The 20,359-nt window shown below is 40.3% G+C and overlaps 2 protein-coding genes and 1 pseudogene across 3 annotated transcripts; 1 reads left to right on the forward strand and 2 right to left on the reverse strand.

The window, feature by feature from the left end:
* Window positions 1-938: 938 nt before the first annotated feature.
* LOC119902581 lies at window positions 939-3,302 on the reverse strand (annotated as a pseudogene).
* Window positions 3,303-5,286: 1,984 nt separating this feature from the next.
* ankrd45 (ankyrin repeat domain 45) lies at window positions 5,287-8,096 on the forward strand. Of its 2 annotated transcripts, none has more exons than XM_038718871.1 (5): window positions 5,287-5,800; window positions 7,091-7,258; window positions 7,348-7,433; window positions 7,541-7,679; window positions 8,005-8,096. In XM_038718871.1, the coding sequence occupies exons 1-5, from the start codon at window positions 5,383-5,385 to the stop codon at window positions 8,037-8,039; spliced, it is 846 nt and encodes a 281-aa protein (XP_038574799.1). In that variant the 5' UTR covers window positions 5,287-5,382; the 3' UTR covers window positions 8,040-8,096. The 2 variants fall into 2 exon arrangements, with proteins under 2 accessions (XP_038574799.1, XP_038574798.1); XM_038718870.1 differs by having other exon boundaries at window positions 5,295-5,800; window positions 8,002-8,096.
* A 1,224-nt stretch (window positions 8,097-9,320) lies between these two features.
* On the reverse strand, window positions 9,321-20,004 carry bpnt2 (3'(2'), 5'-bisphosphate nucleotidase 2). The gene is made up of 8 exons (XM_038718869.1): window positions 19,411-20,004; window positions 18,550-18,622; window positions 17,911-18,057; window positions 16,610-16,769; window positions 14,818-14,913; window positions 14,343-14,504; window positions 13,747-13,887; window positions 9,321-12,750 (listed from the first exon to the last, which is right to left on the reverse strand). The coding sequence occupies exons 1-8, from the start codon at window positions 19,527-19,529 to the stop codon at window positions 12,608-12,610; spliced, it is 1,041 nt and encodes a 346-aa protein (XP_038574797.1). The 5' UTR covers window positions 19,530-20,004; the 3' UTR covers window positions 9,321-12,607.
* Window positions 20,005-20,359: the final 355 nt, after the last annotated feature.

The following is a 20,359-nucleotide window of genomic DNA, read 5'->3' on the forward strand; positions in this document are numbered from 1 at the left end:
TTGTGAACACTTTTTAAATTGCTTTTATTACAGGCCTTTTAAGCCACCTGTCGCCAAGACCCTGTAGACTGCATGGCCTATTTTTTCTAGAGTTCACCACGGAGACGGCCGTGGAGGTTGATACTCTGAGTTGCCTTAAAAGTCAGGTCTTTGAATGAGGTGGAGTCAGACCTGGGTGGATGATTTACTGCATTAGTCGAGGGTTATAGCCACTGCTGTTTTGCCTGCCTGATCAACTGCTGATTTTTGTGTCCTGGTATTAAATGTGGATTCTTTTTATGAGACTCTGTTACAGGTGGTGTGCCTTCAACTTAGCCTTATTGTGTGGTGTTTTATGTGTGGGACTTGTGTTTAGGTGGCAGCAGTGTGCGGTGTCAGGGCATCCTGGTGGCCCTCTACAAATCTACATCTGTCCACTGCAAAGGCTCTACCACAACCTGGAGGAGGAACTAGTATAAATGCCTATTAGTATAATATAACATTAACATTATAACAACATTTACAGTAGGTTTTAGTCTTCACTCACCCACTATGCTTGTAAATCATTTAAGGGCATATGGGAGTGAAAGAGTTGCACTGCAGAGCCCTGCGTCACTGTACTGTTGTTCATACTATAGCCTACTGTATATGATATAAATGTGTATAAAAAGACATAAGTTGACATCATCCTTATGCACAAAAGCAGAGCCACAATTTAAAGGCGTTGTTACCATAAATCATGATGTAAATATCCGAAAGTGACAACAGGGCCCTTTTATTGTGCTGGAGGAAGGAGTGGTGTTCTGCTTTGTCCTGACAGTCCAGCACTTATTTGAATGATGGTAGGTGACTGGGACCAGCGTTGCTACTATCATCAGTCCTCAAACCCTGCACAGACACATATAAACACAAGTCAGAACAACTCAGTCATCTCAATAGGAAAATAAACAAACAAACCGTGCAACAGGATTAAACTCTTTAATCACAAACACAATCAGCTTAATCACAGCAAAAATAAGTACTTTGTGACACAACTATCATGGCATAAAAGGTACCCAAAAAATCCAAAAGTACCAAGCAGATAAACACTGAAATTTCCTATGGTAGCATTATATTGATTGATGTATCAACAAGCTACTTGGAGATTTTTTTTTTTTTTTTTTTTACTTAAGTGAAAAATTCTAAATTAGGATTAGTTTTCAATACAAAAATAAAATTAGTATCAAAGTCACTGGTGATCGATCATGTCACATGGGAGAGGACAGGCATTTAGTACTTGGCATATTCACACCCTATAGTCATGAGGCAAGCTCGCTGCTACGAAGCTAACCATACAGAATTTCATTTCACAGCGTAGCCTATGATGTGTGGTTTGATCAAGAAGATGAGCGGCGCTTCAACATGTCTCAGTTTGAGTTCAGAGAATCCAGCCGCCTCCAGATGCTTCCACGTTTCCCGGGTGAGCATGCACCCATCGCCCAAGTAGTACCACGCAGGCTGGAGAACATGCTGGAAGAAGTAGGCCCAGGTGGAGGGGTCAGCCATAACATGCTCGATGAAGAAGAAGGCTCCTCCCTGCAAAGCAAAGATTGGTTATGTGTAGCAGCATAACATAGTATGCAAATGGAATAAATGTATCCATTCCACCTGTTAATACATGTTGTTTATTTAACTCTCTTGCAGAAAGGGGTTCCCATAGCCTACTTGTGTGTGGCCTACTTTGAGGTCTACTGGTAGAAACTGTCACGTACAAAAACGTGCAAGTTGAATATCAGATGCAAGTTGATATTATGGAGTGAAAGTCTGAGAATACTGATTGGCACATCAACATGAATTATGAAAACACACTGGCATCATCTCAGGACAAAGGTAGCAGCAGTGAAGGATTATTAATAAAAGTCAATGGGGAATCCAGTGGCAACAACCTAAAGATGAAATAATTAGTACTTAGGTGGTGCATCTGCGGGAGATCATTTCTCTGCTTTGCATGTTTTACATCAACATGTGTACTACACAGCAGACGCCTCTCTAACCTACACAAGCACACAAGGTTTATTTAGCATTTTCAATTTTATTTCATTATCAGTAAATTCTATCGCCCACATAAAAACATACAAAATGAAATATATCACCCAATACCAAAAAAAAACACACTTATTTGCTTGTTGTTTGTTTAGGGATTGTTTCCACTGGTGGATCATTAATCCAGAAGTTGAACCGCAGCGCAGCATTATTTGAACAGTAGAGCCTTAATCAAATACAGGCTATGGCTGCAGCCTACTGGGAATATACCTATTTTGACCCAATGGTTTTTCGGGAGCCACAGATGACTTACTGGTCTGAGTATGCGGTGGGCCTCTCGCAGAGTTTGCGGTATGTTGTTGACAGAGCAGAGCACCAGGGTGCAGACAACAGCGTCTACCGACTCGTCCGGCACTGACCCCATGTCCTCCCCCGACGCCCCCACAAATCTGTCGTACGTGAGGTGGTCATTCTCGCCCATGCTCTTCTTCAGATATTTCTGAAAGTGGGGGTTCGGGTCAGTGCAGATCACCTTGCTGCCAGGCGGATAAAACTGAAAATTTGTGCCGGTGCCGCAGCCAATCTCCAAAATTGTCAGCCGCCCGCTGCCAGGCTTGTTGAACTCCGTGAGGCTGCGAAACAGCTCCTTTTTCCTGTCGTGCATTTTTTGTTGTACATTACAGAAGTGCGGTATACACAAAATGGTAAGAAACGTTTGTATATTTGATACAGGCCTACCGCTTCCATCAGATGAAGGGGCAAACATAACGCACTGACGACCAAACTACAAAGTCGCATCAGAAAACTCATTTTTGCTGACCGTGACTATATAAAATACCCCTGACCTGCGTGGCGACCGGGTCCATGTACGGTCCGGGTATCTGTGGATAATCCGTAATTCGTTTGTAATTCAAAAACTAAAATACCTTTTATCTGTTTTTTGTTTCAAAACGAAAAACAAAATAACCGTTTTTGGTGTCAGAATCAAAAAACGAATTTTCCGTTTTTTTTACGGTTCATTTTATCGTTATTCGTTTTTAAATAAATAATAAAGAGGGTCTGTGAACTTCAGTCAATTCGTTTTTCGTTATAGATCATAAACGGAAGCCACGTGGTCTGATCTATTATAAAACCTTCAAAATAAAAGTAGCCCATCTACTGTGTGATTAGCAAGCAAAATAAAATGACGTTTTTAATAAAACTAAAATAACTTTTTTTTAGTAAAACTAAACTAACTCTGGGTGTGAAAAAAAAAAACTTTAGTTAACTGAAATAAAAATAAAAACTAATATAATAATAACTCTGACAAATGTTTAGTTCTCCCTAACAGCCATTGGTGACCTGTAACTTCAGATTAAGACAAGTTATGTAATGTTATATGTAGCTTAGGACAGCAGATAGCCTATTTATTTAAGTTTCTATTATTTCATTCATATTTTAGTTTCGTAACATATTTATAGGCCTTCTTGCTATGTGGGAGCTCAACCAGCACAGGTCACTCTACCACCTTCTGTGATGCCAACAGGCAGCAAGTTTCTGACCTTTTGACTTGTGTTTATATCAAAGAGAAGGCTGCACTGCTACCTCAGGAAGCTAATCACTGAGTTTGAAGGATTTGCAGAACTTCACCTGCCTTCCAGCTCCTCTTTCTATGGCACTATAACTGTTAAAAACTCTCAACTTCAACAATCTACTGCTGTCTCTTCTGTGTCAAAACCATAGATTGTATATAAAAAGGTCAAAACAAAACTTTTCCTAAACAAATCTGTGGAGTTGTATACTTTTCTATTTATGCAATTTTGAGACATTTAATTTGTCAGTGAAATATAAAGTATTATGTTACTCAGATTAAGTAAGATTAAATATTTTTAATGCAGCCTGTTCATGCAGCCTCCAAATTAGTTATACTATTATTATTAGGCCTACTTATATGTGAAACCTGGAGACCATTGAGTAAAAAAGAATCTTTCACTGCCTTTCTTGGGTTTAATTCTGTTTGATGAACCACCAGGGAAAGGCAGAGCTTACTCTGTTCGTACCTATATATAGTAAAATAAAAGCGAAGTTGAGTCATTTAGTTTGTCTCCCTGGTACTCATCTCAACACCTCACAGATTTTCACCAATACTTGGAGGATGTGAGTCTGTGCAGGGTCACTTTCAGATATTTACATCATGATTTATGGTAACCACGCCTTGTAATTGTGGCACTGTTTTAGTGGGTAAGGATGATGTCAACTCTTTCACTCCCATATGCCCTTAAATGATTTACAAGCATAGTGGGTGAGTGAAGACTAAAACCTACTGTAAATGTTGTTATAATGTTGCCTTTGAAAGCATGTATGTGCAATATATGTTGAATAAATGTTGTATGGAAAGACTTGTATGGATTCTCTTCACTTGCATGACACAATGGGAGTGTTATATGTTATACACACTGGAATGTGTATGGAAAAGAAAGATTCACACAGTACATAGCGCACTGGTAAATCCTTCTTTTGGCCAGATGGCCTACATTAGGACATTTCTAGTGTGAGTTTGTTGTCAGAGCTGCTGAGAAGCTGACAGCAGTGTTAGAAGCAGGTTAGAACAGAAGGGCATGCAGGTTTAACTCTGGGCTGAAGGTGAATGATGAAGATGATAACTAAGCTGCAAATAAAAAATAAATATCACAAAAACAAATGAAATGACCAACAATAAATCCATGTATATCAGTAATCTGGATTCAAAACGTTTAACAAAGACACAGTACAGGCCTTCATTGAAATACTGCCACCTGCTGGTAGAAAGGGGGAACAGCTTTGTTCATTATGACTATATGACTTTAATATTAAAAATATAGAGCTGACAGTAACAACTCTGCACGCACAATAATTTCTTAGGTTAACCTATATTAGCCTACAAACTGTACTGCACCAAACAATGCGCTCAAAAAACGTGACTCTTGCTGTTTTCATGAATAACTGCACAATATTATAGTGCATGTAATCCTACTGTTTCTAACGCATTTCTCTCGGTCCATGTTTATTGATTTATTTATTTTCATCTAACGTCACCCTGGTATAACGTTAGTGCTGCATAATGTTACAGGTCTGACCGTTCTACAAGCTTGGCTTTTATTTTAAAATGTTTACTCTTCCTTCCGGGTCACCTGGATTGCATGCACCTCCAAATACTGCTTTTAAACGCCATACCATTCTTTGTGGGTTTCATCAATGGTGATAAATGATTCGAAGTATATATTTTATGATGGTTTAGAGTCTTTAATATTTTAATAAACTTAGAAGAAGTACCATTCCTTGAGATTCAGTAAATATATGTGGTGATAACCGCGTTTGATCAGTGAGCACAGCAAAGTGTCTGAAAAGGACCTAAAGAGGTGGATGCATAATCCTGCAGAACACATTTTGCAGCCTGCCGAGATTTGCTTTATCACTCGCGAGGTGCATGCAATTCTCAGGCAGACAGACAGAACTCGGCACAACACCGGCTCAGCAGGTGACGTTGTAACCATGGAAACAGTACACACCTGTCTGCGCTGGAAGGAGTGCGTGCAACAACGAAAAATGGCTTCGGTACAGAAAGAAATCTTTACATGTGTGGTGTCTGGGGACTTGGAAACCATTCGGGAGCATTTTAAACGCGACGGTGACACGGAGGACTCGCAGGGAGATGATTTGTTCGGCATGAGGGACGAGGTCGGGAGGAACGCCATGTTGACCGCCTGCATGTTGGGGAGGAGCGACATGGCACGAGAACTGGTCGCACACGGAGCCCGCGTGGACGAGCAGACTGTCAGGGGTGAGTACAGCACACTGGTTTGTTGAGCAAGTGGGTAGGCTTACATGAACGAAATGTTTTAAGGAGCATAATTAAGTTAAAAGTGGGGCAATAAAGGGAAAGAAATGGCTTACAGCAGCCTAAAGATATGTTGGAATAAGTGGTGGACTGTAGGCTAACTAAGTAAATTTGAGGTGACTTACCAGTATTTTTTTTTCATGCCACTTTCTACTTTATATTTATCTGTATTTTAGTCTTTTCAATGTTTATCTTGTATTGTTTTTGTATTATTGTCTCTTGGGTATTATTATTATTATTATTGTTATATTATTATTGTCTTTACACTTGTTAAAGCACTTGCAACTTGTTTTTGAAAAGTGCTCTACAAATAAAGATTATTATTATTATTACTTCTACTCCACCACATCCACAGGGAAATATTGTACTTTTACCTTCACTATTTATCTAATAGCTTTAATTACTTTACAAATTAAACTTTTTACACACAAAAACATATGAAGAGAGTTTATAAAAGATGATTTTTTTGTTATAAATTAAACTACCTTTTAACTATTTTATACAAGTAGCCTACAGCTAATACGATTATACTTTTTATTGTTCATTTATTTTATTTTAAATGTAAAAACATTTAATGGATTCAGCTTCACACATGTGAAGATTTGCTGGTTTTCCTTTTAATAATTTGAATTATTTGAATGTTTGTTAATAATGTTGAGGTTTGGATTGTTTGTGGGAGGAAACAAAGCATTATGAAGGCATCACTCTGGGTTAATTCTTAATTGTGAGGGAATTTCTCACTATTTTCAGAATTATACAAACAATCAATCAATTTGTGGAGAAAATAATCAGCAGATGAATTCATAATGAAAAAAATTTGTAATTGCAGTCTGATACAAATAAATTCAAGATGAGCTCCACCTCCACAACTACAGCAGAAAAGTCCTGCTTTTACATAGATGCACGAGGAATAATAATCTAATATAGCAGTCACGGGGAACTTTTTATCTGCATTGAGTACTTTTCCTTTTGATAATTGAAATACATTTTCCTGCTTATATTTATATACATTTACTTAAGTAACATTTTTAATTCTTGTTACAGATTCTTTTTACAGTGTGGTGTTCATACTTTTACTTAAATGAAGCATCTTAATACTTCCTCTGGCTGGAATTCACTAAATACTAAATAATTACAAAACCTTGAAGAAATTAAGTGTGAAAGCGGACACTATTATCTATCTACTAGTAGACTAATAAATCCAAATGACCTTAGTTTACTCTTTGTTCCCAGGGTATTCCTCGCTGCACCTTGCTGCTTGTTGGGGCCACCTGGAGACAGTGAGGACTCTGCTTGAATTGGGAGCTGATATACAGGCCAAGACCTTCAGAGGGGAGAGGCCTGTAGACCTGGCAAAGAGGTACTCTAAGACAGACTGTGCTGACTGTCTCGTCCTGGCAGGTGTGTGTAGCTGATGGTGTGGCGTTGTCTTCGTTAACCTCTGATGTATCACTGTTCATCAACCTGTATGTGTGTTCATCTCTGAGCAGACGCTAAACAGGACTTGATATCATACGTCGCCTTTGCTAAAGACCTCATCTCGGACCCAGAGAGGAAACTCTCAAAGGAGGAAAAGGTAAGTTTTCTCAGTCACGCTACGATAACATCTGCAAAGAATATAATCCAGCTTCACTACATGCTTCAAGTGCGTCTCTCCCGTTTCTTCTGTACATTTCTGCACAGAACATCTGTACGCGCGCCTGCTCCGCCAAGTCAGACTGGATTCAGAGTGTCAAAAACTCATCAGTCTCAGATTTCGTAGCCCAAAAGAAAGACATAGAGGACACTCTTCAGCCTATTCTCAACAAGCTGTCAGCTCAGTGTAAGCATTCATATTATTGTGCAGCAGTGGGATTACAGGAATGGGAACACAAACAAATCTACTGTGGACTGATTTTGTGCTTTCCAAATGTGTTAGTTCTCAACCAGAATGTGTTTATCTTGTATTTATTTGCAACAGAAGCTGTAGTTTCTGCTGAAAGGAGACAGCTGTGAATGTTTACTACTGCAGCAAACTGTCAATGGGCATTCACAAACATATTACAGATCCTTTATTCCTTCTTCCAGTATGGTTTATTATTAAGTGCATAATTGCATGTTTTGATGATCATGTTTTGTTACCAATGTCTTATTTCTGTTTGCAGCAGCTGAAGGGCCTGTTAAGCCAGCAGGAAAGGTCTAAAGCAGAAGCAAATCTGTGCAATGTCAGCTTTCCAATAAATGTCTGAAAAACATAAAAGGATTTTCTGTGTATAATTATCTGCAAATATGTAAAACTGTTATACAATAAGTCCATGTTTGGATCTGAATAACTAAAATTAAACAAAAATGTACTATATGCACTCTGGACTAATTATAGTTAGTCCAGAGTGCAGCGGCTCGACTTCTAACTGGAACTAAAAAGCCTGAGTACCTAACTCCAGTTTTAGCTTTGTTCACTGGCTTCCTGTGCACTTTAGGATTGATTTTAAGATTTTATTACTCGTTTTTAAGATTTTAAATGAGTTGGCGCCTTCTTATTTCTCAGAACTTTTACATGTTCACACTCCTGTCAAAGCACTGAGGTCATCCAATCAGATGCTCTTTGTTGTCACCAGATCCAGGTTAAAAAAATATAAAAGGTGACCGAGCCTTTTCAGTGGCTGCTCCTCATCTTTGGAATAGGTTACCTGTTCTTATAAGAACTGCTCGGACTGCTGACAATTTCAAGTCCTTGTTAAAGACACCTCTTTTCAATGGTCTTTAAACAGAGTGAAGTTTGAAGACATTTTCTACCGTTTCTGTCATGTGTTGTTGTTGTGCATCCTGAATTTGGAAACACTTGGGTTGGGGTTGTTTTTAAAATGTACCCTGCAAAGTCACCTTAACTGCCTGCTACAACCAAGTGAAACGTAGCCCATACCATCATGCACACTGGTGTTTTATTAGAAATTCAAAGGAGGATGAAAGAGACTCACAGAGGAGCTACACAACAACCTGGTTATTAGATCAACTGACAGACACGGTCAGCAAAACATATAACAGTGTGGTACATGGCACGATAACCTATAGCATAACGTTCACTCTCGCATCATTATCTACAGCCTCTCAATTTGGCCAAATGAAAATATTCAGGTTTAGGTTTGTATTTACTGCCTGCTGCAATTTCACTTGCAAAGTGAAGGGAATATTGCCTGTCCTTGCTGCAGTGGTTAGAGGCAGATAGCACGGTCAGTTGAACCACCAACTGGTTTTTATCTCTGTGTAATTTGAGCCATTACAGTATCATTAACTCCCCACACATACAGAGAGAGCAAGAGAAGACATAGCTGACGCAGGATCACAAACTTTAAAAGTATACTTAAGTGTTTGCTTAACTTCCCCCTCAAATTACTGCAATTCATTTCCTGTTATGTTTTGCAATATATGAAATAAATGAGAATCCCCAGGCTGAACTGAAAATGAGTGAAGCCTACTCACAAGGTCAGGGATGTAATGAGGTTTCTTTTTTAATTACCATGCAGCGTAAACTTAAGATGGGAAGAAATTGGACAATACAACTTTTAGGTTTTTTAAATTCCAACAACATGTCAGTTCCGTTAACACGAGTCCTGGACCAAGTCATATCTTAACTTGACAGCTGCTAGAACTGGATTTGGGAAGATCCTGTAAAGTCACAGAACACTTCACACTTTGTGATGATAAAAAGCTGTTTTGCTTTTGCTGTATGTGACTGGTTACTGTATCACAGCTTACCAAGAACACGAGCCTCTGTAGATACAGCAGCTGACCGGATCAGGTAAATTTCAGTGGCAGCCATGCTGGGTCCACTGTGCTGCTGAAGGCTTGAGGCCTAATGAACATATTACACTTTTAAAACAGGCAGAACACACGGTGCCCCCGTTGTACAATCTTAGTCTGTGGTTTATATATTAGGAGTACTCCACAAATTTAAAAAGGATCTCAGCAAACAAAAGGAAAATGATATAAATTGATGCAGGAGAACCAGAGATATCAGGTGCGTTTGAGATGACTGCGCTTGATAGTCAAGCATCAGCTGCAGGCGACTGCAGGGAGGCTTAAAAAACTTGCAGTCAAATCAGACACAATGTACCTGCGGGAGCTTAGAGTGAGCTTAGAACGACAAAAGGTGGTTCCAACTTTGTGCAGTCGGAGAAAAGAAACTGCCTTCACTGGACTCAGTGACTGCAGCTGCGCTTGCTCCCGTGCGGTTTTAATGTCATGTGACATTAAAATTGGTGAGCTCACACCTCCAGAGTTAAGTCCTTATCAAGCGTGTAGTCTTCAGACCCACTGATGACTCAAATGACATCACTTGAGGACATTAATCAGACTTCACACAGCTCCCTCTGGAGACACTAATTAAACTTACTTTATTACATGTTTTCCCCCCCCACACATGCAGTAGCCCTCCCCAAGACTGGGAAATGATTTGATGTGTGAAATTGGTGGAGTTCCACTTTAATAATCATCTCTTGCTCAAACTCACTTAACTGTTTCTTTCATACAGGACACAAGGAGCACAATCCAATTGGGAATGTAGCCTACAGTATTAGTACACATGCAATTTCCACATCACTGTAAAGCCATTTAAACTGCTTTTGTGGAATTATACTTGCGTATTAACCATCGCTACCAAAGCAACATATACAAAACTCATCCTGAACGCTGTGGCAAACACGCCATCCTTGGACAATGTTGTTCTGCACAGATCAAAAGGCACTCCAACCATAAAAATGAAATTTAGCACATGAAGGCCCAACCTCTAACTGATGTCTCCTCATGAGCTGCAGTCTGTGGCAGAGCAAGCTGTATACACATCTGGCAGACTGATGGTACAGAAGGATCTATAGTAGTCTGGCAGAGGTCAACTGAGCCAGCGACATTTTCAGAAGGGTGAAAAGTGTTAAGAGGACCAAAAGTTAATTAAAATACAGAACCATGCAAGTACATATGTACGTAAACACAGTCTCAAACTAGTACCAGGGTGTCCTTCTGCATCACTGAACTTTCCAGGTCTGGATAGTGCACAGTACATTATACAGAGCCAGGAATTATTTGGAAACCAGGAGGAAAGAATGTCCCAGTCCAGCTCTGCTAAGCGTCAATATTAGACACAGTCTTCAACATGACATTTTCCCATGGTCTAGTTTTTTTAAACTTCCATTTAATTCTTGGCGACAGAACACTAAGGAAACACAAATGACTTTCTTCTGTAACCCAGAGTAGTCAGTTTTAAAGTCATTGATTGAGACTGTACATATTGGATCAGGCTTGTTTTTGTACCTCGCTCTCAGCAGAGGTGAGACCACGCGGCAATCCAGTCTTTAGTCTGGTTCCACAGGACCTGCTCTTAATGCAACAGCCGACCAACGCTGTCTGTACCGGAGAGGTGTTGACGATGATAATATGTGGGGGATCAGGCTGTGAAGGATGCTGAAGAAGATAAAGACGACAAAAAAAGAGACAACTCCAAGCAAATGTACACCCACACACATTTTATGTTCTTCTGATTGATTAGGCCTCTGCTCAGGTTCATGAAACACTTGTTAGTCATCCTCCATCCTAGTACTCACTGCCAGCCGTGCAGCATCTCTTCAACTATGCTGCTTCTCTTCTTGTTATCATATTGTGCTATGTTTGTGTATCTGTCTCACACAAAAGAGACACAGTAAAAAAAATGAAAAACAGAGAAACTTGTCCTTCAATCTTCCCCCAATTTTTCCATTTGGGCATTTAATCTAGATTTAATGGTGATGAAACATTATTTTCTGTAATATTTGTAACTTAGTAAATCTGAATAGGTCTGATGCCTTTCTGGGCCTTGCAACGACTTGATGAAAGTCTAACTGATGAAAAGTCCAGACTAATTTAAACAATCTTAGCAGTTCACATGAAAGATTTTGCATTTTCTCTCTGGTGAAAAAGTGGGGGAAGTACGAGGGTGGAAGGTTTTTATGCTTTTTTTTTTTTTTTATCTGAATGAGGTTTTCTTAACTTGAAGCAAAGATCAAATCTGTGCAACTACATTAAGGCCCAGGCTCTTTAAAATTTACCACGGGTCCCGAGTAAGAGTTTAAGAGACCTGCATCTACAGTGTGAGCAAGGCCAACGAATGGAAATGTAAAGTGGCATGCCATGTATTCACTGTCCATTCAAAGTGGAAATGTTCCGTCTCTAATCCACGTCAGATAACAACTTTGAAGAAGTAGATCATTTTAAGACAGTGTGAAGTGAATTGTTGTGGCAGAATGATGCTGTTGAACACAGGGTTTGTTGATGAAATGCAACTCAGTGGCGAGTAACCCCATATTACACTGGATGTTTAGGTCGCTGAGGCTCAATGTTTCCATTCAGGGTGAGTTTCTATCCAGCCTTGAATAATTACAGATAGTGAGCAAAGATAGTGATTTAAATTTTCACATTAGAGTCGTCCCGTTGTCCTCTGACGGTGAAGGGTGAGGGCAGCAGGTGTCCGGTGTTCATTGTGAGCATGTGTTTGTATGTATATGCATGATGTACCGATTCTCCTAGCTGCAAGTGTGTATGCATGTACGGTAGTGTGCGTTCAGAGCCATTGTGTCAGCCACTGCGCTTTCCAGTGGCAGCCATGTTGGTTCCACAGTCCTGCTCATGCCGGCGACAGTGACTCCAATCCGTCCGATTGGCAGATGTTTCGTGTCCCACGGTGATGTCACATGTTGCCCACACAACCTGACCAGACTACCAATGGCTCTGTGTTTGTGCCTCTCAGACCTTTTCAAGATCCAGGGTTGGTAGTCTCTCTAGTAAGGCCTTGTGGTCCACACCAACACTGGCCACCAGTCCTCCTGCGTTGACTGGTTCTTCACTGTAGTCGATGTCCTCTCCCTTTAGGGTTGTCATGTGGCCTCCTACAATCATGGTGATTACATCATCGGTACAGTGCACCCATCAAAAATTCATTTCAGAGATGATAACTTTTAAAAACGCATAAAATACGGCTTAGTGTTTAATCTCTTTTGAAATATAATTCACATCCTGCTGTATTTTAGCATCTCTCTCTATGGGCAGTGCAAGATACCTTATGTATCTAGGAAACATCAATGCATTTAGCAGAATACATAAAGGACAATGAGAGATGGGTTCCAATATGAACACACTATTTTCTGCCAAAGTCTGAACCCTTTTGGTTATTCCATGCGATATTTCTGCATTTGTGTTCTTCTGTAAAACCTGACTTTACGTACAGTGGAACATTTGAATCACAATCTGATGACGGTTAAGACTAACATTTTTTCGGCGCGTTACAGGCTGCGCTAATCCTGGCCATTCTAGTCAATGCTTGCGAGTCCACCAGATGTGTCAATTTGGCAGATTTTTGACTCCTAAGCTTAATTATTATTCCAGTAAAGTGGATTAATAAAGTAATATCTTATCTTATTCAATTCTGAAATTAGTTGCTGAACAGGTTGTGTGTCATTTTTTAGGATGGGGCAGGCAGCGAGGGTTGTGAAAGTAATATAGTAACATAACTAGTTACTTTAAAATACCCTGTAATAAATACTAAAGTACTATTATTACTTTTTTAAAGGAGTAATAAGTAACTTTTTACAACTCCTGAGTAACTTGCCCAACACTGGTCATGGGATTGGGACAGGAGTATTTTTGTGGGAGTGGGATGGGATAGGAGTGCAAATTCACCCTCTATTGTGAGGTTATTTGCTTATGTTGCCAGTCTACTGACATTTAAATCAAACCACACCTACAAGGTCCCGATGAAGCGGAGTAGAGTGTTAATGTTTAACTATTAATAAACAATACCTAAGAATGTGTGCCTACCAAAAGGGAGTTTTGTTAAATAAATAAACAGAAAACCAAAGAATGGAATATATTAGTTGTTACATTACCCAGTGCATTCAGTATTGCCGCACCAGCGCAGATGTCCCATTTCTTAATACGGGTGACATGGACGTAAACATCTGCCTGGTCTATTGATCCCGTTTCACTTTGAAGTGAAGGCATCTCCAAAAGCGACAGGACCTTATATCCTGATAGAGAGAGAGAGAGATAGAAACCACGGTCAATGGTTAGTCTGAGAATGCTGCAGCTGGCTTTGTTTCTACTAAAGAGGAGATCAGCTTTACAGGAGTTCAGCAGTGCATCTAGTTGTATACCAGTGATCAGGAATGCACAATATCAAAGACATGGAACTAGTGCATCTAATTTGAATGCAACATTTAGCTAATGGAGGGAAATTTGGAATAAATAAATAATAGATAATGGCTAAAAAGGGAAAGTAAAAATAAAAAGGGGTGAAGCAGATGTTACTGTTGTGGGAGAATCCCATTTCAAACTCAGACTCAAGTCCACCGATTTAGCTCTGAAAGGTCTTATCTCACACTTTACCATCTCTAAAACTGTCTTTTAGGACTAAAAAAGAAAAACAAAGAGATGAATTGTTACTACTGAGTAATAGTATTAAGACTTTACATTCTTCACTCACCCGCTCCACCTGCTTGAATGATTTCTGTGCTGTTTCCAAAAGCCTCCTGGATAAAACTTCGAACTTTTCCAGAGTGGGAACGTGATACAATCACCTTTGGAGGGCTGACACTGTAGGACGACCGGGGACGCATATTTGACCCCTGACCTACAAATGCCCAAGCTGGAGGAGAGGTGACAGGGAGAGAGAGACACACACACAAAGGAAGAAAATTAAAATTCATATTATTTTGTCGACCAACATCTTAACCTTTAAAGCCCAGGAAAGCTGATTTTACAGTTTCTTTCCCTAAAGGGCAATGTGGAAGGACATGTGATCATTTCTACAAAGGGCTCATGGACTGACTGAGAGAGAAAAATTATATTTATGTCACAAAAATGTTTGTTATTCAAACAGGCATATTTTTTACGCCACAATCCAAATCTAACCATGTAAAGTTCAAAATGTGGAGTTATGGAAGCACACACACACTTACCAGTGAACCCAGTGAACGGCTGGTGTATGACCCCAATGACTGGTTTACCATTTACAGCCACACATACCATTGTAGTCACATACTTCACCAGATTCTCTGTGGAGAGAGAAAGGGTTAGGGAGATTTACTACTGGGCCACAGGAAGATTACATGCATAAAAGCATAACAATAATGACATAATTTTATAGGCCAAAATAAACCTTTTGTGCTGTAATTACCTTAAAATTGAACTCTGGGTTTGAAATCTTTGAACTAGCAGTACAGATGGGTGAGAAAGCGTGTATGTAGGTACTCCAGTATGGAGTCAGGCCACCACGAGCAGAGATCAAGATCTCTTTTGTACAGCAGCTACAACAGGTTGACCTTCATTTTTGTTGATACTTTATTTTTAGTTGGTAGCGGTCGTCTTATGTGCATGTGTTACCTCGCAAAGACTTTACTCGGTTAAAAACTCGGTAGCCTATGACGTTACAAGTTGCGGTGGAAATTTTACAAGCACGGACCAGGTAAAGCAGCAGTGACCACACAGGGTGCAGATGTTGGTTTCGGTTGTGGAGAAAATATGGAAAAAAGACGAGTTCTGTGTTTTGTGTGGGGAGAAGAGAATTCCAAGGAAGGTGCGAAGCATATTTAAAATTTATAATAATAATAATAATAATAATAATGTTCATTAAGATTTGACAGAAAGTCACGCAGTCAAATGTGACAATGCAGAACTTCTACCTGTAGTGGAGTATTTTCAAAGTGAGGTTTGTATTAGTACTTTTGCTTAAGCAACCTGAATACGTGACCTGTGAGTAACCTCCTCCGTCTGGATGGCAGGGAAGATGCTTTGTAGGTAACCTTTCTGGTGTGTGTGTGGGGGGGCATAGTTATGTTACTTTAGTCAGCCAAATGTGTAGATAGCTCAGGTTGCTGTTTTGCAAAAGCTCCGTTTACTCCATACACACTGAAACACTGAGCGACCGTATGCGTTTACAAACTGGCTTAGTGTGCATGTACTTCCTCACAGAGCAAACAGCAGCTCTACTGGGCAGCTCCCGGATGTATGAGATAAACTAGATGAATGTTACAAGGGTGTTGCTGCAAAGAACAATGCATGATCTGTCAACAGTAAAAAAAACAACAAAAAAAAACATACCTAAAACAGGTTTGGCTACCAAATCTTACATATCTATTTAATCTTACAATGTACAGTGCAAGGATCTTGGCCTGTGAGGGCAAATCAAAGCCCAATTTTTCACTTTAACTTAACTGCTTGCCATTTAGGAGGAGCAGCAAAAGATGTACAGTATCTAACAAAAGTGAGTACACCCCACAGATTGGTGTAAATATTTGATTATATCAAATCAGGAAGAGGACTTCAGTGGCAACCTGTGAAGCTCTGGTGAACTCCATGCCCAAGAGGCTTAAGGCAGTGCTGGGAAATAATGGTGGCCACACAAAATATTGACACTTTGGGCTCAATTTGGACATTTTCACTTAGGGGTGTCCTCACTTTTGTTGCCAGCGGTTTAGACATTAATGGCTGTGTGATGTGTTATTTTGAGGGGACAGCAAATTTACACTGTTACACAAGCTGCACACTCACTACTTTACACTGCAGCAAAGTGTCATTTCTTCAGTGTTGTCACATGAAAAGATATAATCCAACATTTACACAAATGTGAGGGGTGTACTCACCTGTGTGAGATACTGTACCTCCCCTACAGGTGGACTTATTATTGTCCAATCTGTCTTCTAAAATGATCATGAAAATGAATGAATGATATAACGTCAGTAACGTGCACACCTGTATATTCCTGTGTCGCATCTAGAGGATCGATCCACACAGTGATGCTCCCAGAGGGAACGTCCTTGCCCCCCTCTATCTTGTCTAGTACGTCAGCTGGAATCTGCCGGCTCCACGTCGCAGCCTTATCTAACACGTTGTCATTTTCCTCGCTGTTCACCTGAAAACAAAAAAGCAGACAGAAATATCATGTGTAGTCCTGTGCCATTGGCTTATTCTAAGCTTTACACTGTATTTGTTATGAAAATAATGTGAGCTAGGTGTCTCTCGGGAGACTCTCGATGACAAACACAACATTGTTTATTGAGCTCCGCCAGGGAGAATGATAAAAGTACAGACACAATGCGACACAAAAACCAATCTGCTGGATACGTCCTGGTCCACTAAATTAATCCCTGTGCTATCCTGTAACGTCTATGTGTTTCTCTTTACAAGATCATCTTTACCTGGCCTAAATCTGTTACCTACGTCACTTTGAAATCTAATACTGTAATGTATATGCAATCTATTCTGTGAGAATCCCCGAAGTACACTGGTATCTGCGAGTCTGGTGCCTGAACTATCGTGTTTCCCAATCAGCCAGCTGAGGCACAGAACTATGGCTGGAAAGTCAGAATGACCCCGAATGTGACCTGTACATGAGCCTTACTGCACCTGTGACCTGAATTAAGATCAATCCGACAATGTGAAGGCATCTCAAGACTAGGCTTTCCAGTCTTTCCAGTCTGACTGAAATGTAAGTGAAGCAAGTACAGGAAATATGAGTAGGGATGCAACGATTTTGAAAGATTTTGTTGGTACGATTAGGAAGGTCTTGAGAGCTCTACGTTCATAAAGACCCTTTCAAAAAAGAAGCAATTTGCAGTGCGTGGAAGCTGGGTTCAGCGCAAAAGTTTAACTACTACTTTGGCAGCGGTGTGCGCGCGAGCTCGCCGTGCTCTGGTCCCTCTGACCAGCCTCTTCCTAGTTTAGCCAGGGAGCAGTAGTAGCCTCCATGTCTCTGATAATCACGGCACTTTACGCTCGTGTAACTTTGTTTTCGTTTTGTGCAAGTTGCAGCAGTTTCGTTTCGTGCAACAGAAACACTCGGTGTAGAGGAGGCTTTACGATTAATAAACTGTGACGCGGTTAACAGTGAAATCCGGTAACACAGCAGGTCCACCTCTAACATCACATTAAAGCCTTGGTTCTAGCTTTGTTGTTAGGTCAAGATAGTTTCTAGTTTGTGATTTAACTGACTTAGATTAGTGGACATGGTCATAAATGAGATAGTTCATGCTGCAAACAGTGTTCGTACTCACCTTGATTTCGGGGAAGGTGTTGCTAATGAGGTTAAACATCTTCCTGTGAGACTGCAGGTCGCCCATAGTCAGAAGCTCGTTGGCTCCCTCCCTGGTCTTGCCCTTCGACTTCTCCTTCAGGCCATTTTCATCACGCACCGTCTTCACCTGCGGAAGGAAAAAAAAACAAATAACATCCAACGTGCTGATACACAATGTGTGAGGTACAATGTGTAATTCCTGGCCACATGCTCCAAACAAATAGAAGGAAGCATTTCACTCTGCCAAACAAGCACACCCTTGATTTCATTGCCCAGACGCAGGTCTACTGCTCCTCTCTGAACATTAGTATAAAACAAAAGGTGATCTATTAATCATTAAACTCTTTATGCAATAGTCAAAATAAACAGTTTGGAATCTGTATGAACTGAAATGAGATGGAACAGCTTTATTTGGTCATTACCAGCATGGTGTTGGTTATGTGTGCCAGGGCTGATTTTGTGTCAGATCATTTATTATCTCCAATTCAAAACCCTGATCAAACAAACAACTGACTCAGCGAGCTATTACAAGCTTTTAACAGTGAATTACTTTCTAATAGTTTTTAGTTAAATGTCTGAATTATGACAGCCTACTCAACAAAACAAACAACGCTTTTACCTCTTTGCCACCGAGCACTGCGGCCTCCACAGAGACCGCCAGCAGGTCCCGCAGATCCACTTTCCCCCTCTGTCTGCAGAGACGAAGGGACAGGACACGAATCTGTTAGTCTCAAATGAGCACTGACTGGGGGGGGGGGGGGGGGAGCCTTTACCTTTCTTCACAACAAACATCAAATCATTATTTCTTTTAAGTTTTTTTGAGTGAAAGTTGAAGAAACCAGATGGTTAATTGTGGTTTCTTTATTGTCAGAACAAACACTTGATGCCAAACAGTGGATCACTTCACAAATCTGAGGTAGAACATTCAAAACAAATGTGATAAAATCTATTTTAGTCCCTTTTCCTCAACAAAATTAGAAGAAGTATTCAACAGTATACAATTATATAAGAAGACACAAACTTTGCCAGGGGTAGTCTATATTACATAAAGATATTAAAATAGACCATATGTTTTCACAGCCTTTTTGTTGTTGGATTTAGAAATTAAATTGATATAAATGTACAATCTCATGGAGAAAAAGTACAAAAGGTTGTTTTTTTTTACTGCCGTTAGAATTAATACACTGCTTTAATACTTATTTTTTATTTGCTTCTATATTATATAATTCTTATTTAAGCAACAATATACCTTGACAAAATCCCTTCTAAGTTTTTGGTGATAAAGCCTGGCTGTTATATATATTAGAGCTCTGCACGCGGCCTCTGTGCCGGGGCTGTTGCGCATTCTTGGTTTTGAGAAACACATTACACGGCGTGTTGACGGCGCAACGCAAGTTTATCACGGGGACATTTTTGGCCATATCGCCCTGCCCTAAGTGAGATAATGTCACCTTACATCGTGCGTGGAAATGAGTCTGACCTGAAAGCAGCAAAGCGGGTGGAGAGGACTCCTGCATACAGGTGGTAGATGACTCCCAGTCCAAGAAGGAAGAACACCGCCACACCGAGCGGGGACAGCCGGATCCCCATCGGAGCCATTGTCGAGCAAAAATACCCTACAAGTTGTTGTTGTTGTTGTTGTTGTTTATATTAAAAACACACGTGCGCACACTATAACGCACTAAACAGATATATAACGTGAGTTGACGTGGCTGTCACCGCCGCAGAAACCTTCCGCTTCACACCTGGAGTTCACTTTTTATAGATAAACACTGTCATGTAGCCGTCAAAAAGATCAGACACACTAGGGCTGGTTAGGCATCCGATAAGCATCGTCCGACGTCTGTGCGCAGGAATTCACCGGGTAACGTTAACGTTAACCGACCGTCGGTTCCGTTTGTGACGACATTCCGCTGGCTGGACAGCTCGGGCCCGCTCCTTATTCTCGCTGTTAACTCTCTGAAGCGAGCCAAGAAGAGTTCACTGGTGTCGAAGGCAACACGGAACAATCACATCTCTGTTCAGTCATTTTTCTCCTCCCTGGTGTTACGTGCGCAGCGCGGAGGTCACAGGCTGCTCACTTCTCTTCCGGGTTATCTTCTTCTTCTTCTTCAACTCGCAGCCAGACGGAGCGTTAGCGCCACCTACTGCATCCCGGTTAAATACCACTTAAAATCTTGTGCTCAGTCCGGCTTGTTGTGAAAAAAAAAACCAAAACAAGTTAAGATGTGTTTATTTGTGTGAAAGCATTTGTTAAAAATCTATTGAAAAATATCTTGCACCAAGACAAGTCAACTAAAAAATGAAAAAGTTAATTTGCACAATAAGAATACATGCATGGCAATTAAACAAAATGTAAGAAACAAATGTTCATTGTCCAAAGAAGTAACAAGCGGCTAATTACTGCATTTTAGATTTATATTTTTACA

This window comes from Micropterus salmoides, unplaced genomic scaffold (genome assembly GCF_014851395.1).
Source record: "Micropterus salmoides isolate LMB-PRFRI ecotype aquatic unplaced genomic scaffold, ASM1485139v1 Ms_hic_scaffold_14, whole genome shotgun sequence".
NCBI classification, from domain to species: Eukaryota; Metazoa; Chordata; class Actinopteri; order Centrarchiformes; family Centrarchidae; genus Micropterus; species Micropterus salmoides.

Bases quoted from the DNA above. Each gene is read 5' to 3' on its own strand.
- ankrd45 (XM_038718870.1), top strand. From the start codon at position 5,383: ATGCATAATCCTGCAGAACACATTTTGCAGCCTGCCGAGATTTGCTTT. The intron at 5,801-7,090 runs GTGAGTACAGCA...CTTTGTTCCCAG, and splicing joins GGACGAGCAGACTGTCAGGG to GGTATTCCTCGCTGCACCTT. The intron at 7,434-7,540 runs GTAAGTTTTCTC...ATTTCTGCACAG, and splicing joins AACTCTCAAAGGAGGAAAAG to AACATCTGTACGCGCGCCTG.
- bpnt2 (XM_038718869.1), bottom strand. From the start codon at position 19,529: ATGGCTCCGATGGGGATCCGGCTGTCCCCGCTCGGTGTGGCGGTGTTC. The intron at 18,623-19,410 runs GTCAGACTCATT...TCGTCTCTGCAG, and splicing joins ACCCGCTTTGCTGCTTTCAG to ACAGAGGGGGAAAGTGGATC. The intron at 14,914-16,609 runs GTGTGCACGTTA...CTCTCTCCACAG, and splicing joins TGCGACACAGGAATATACAG to AGAATCTGGTGAAGTATGTG.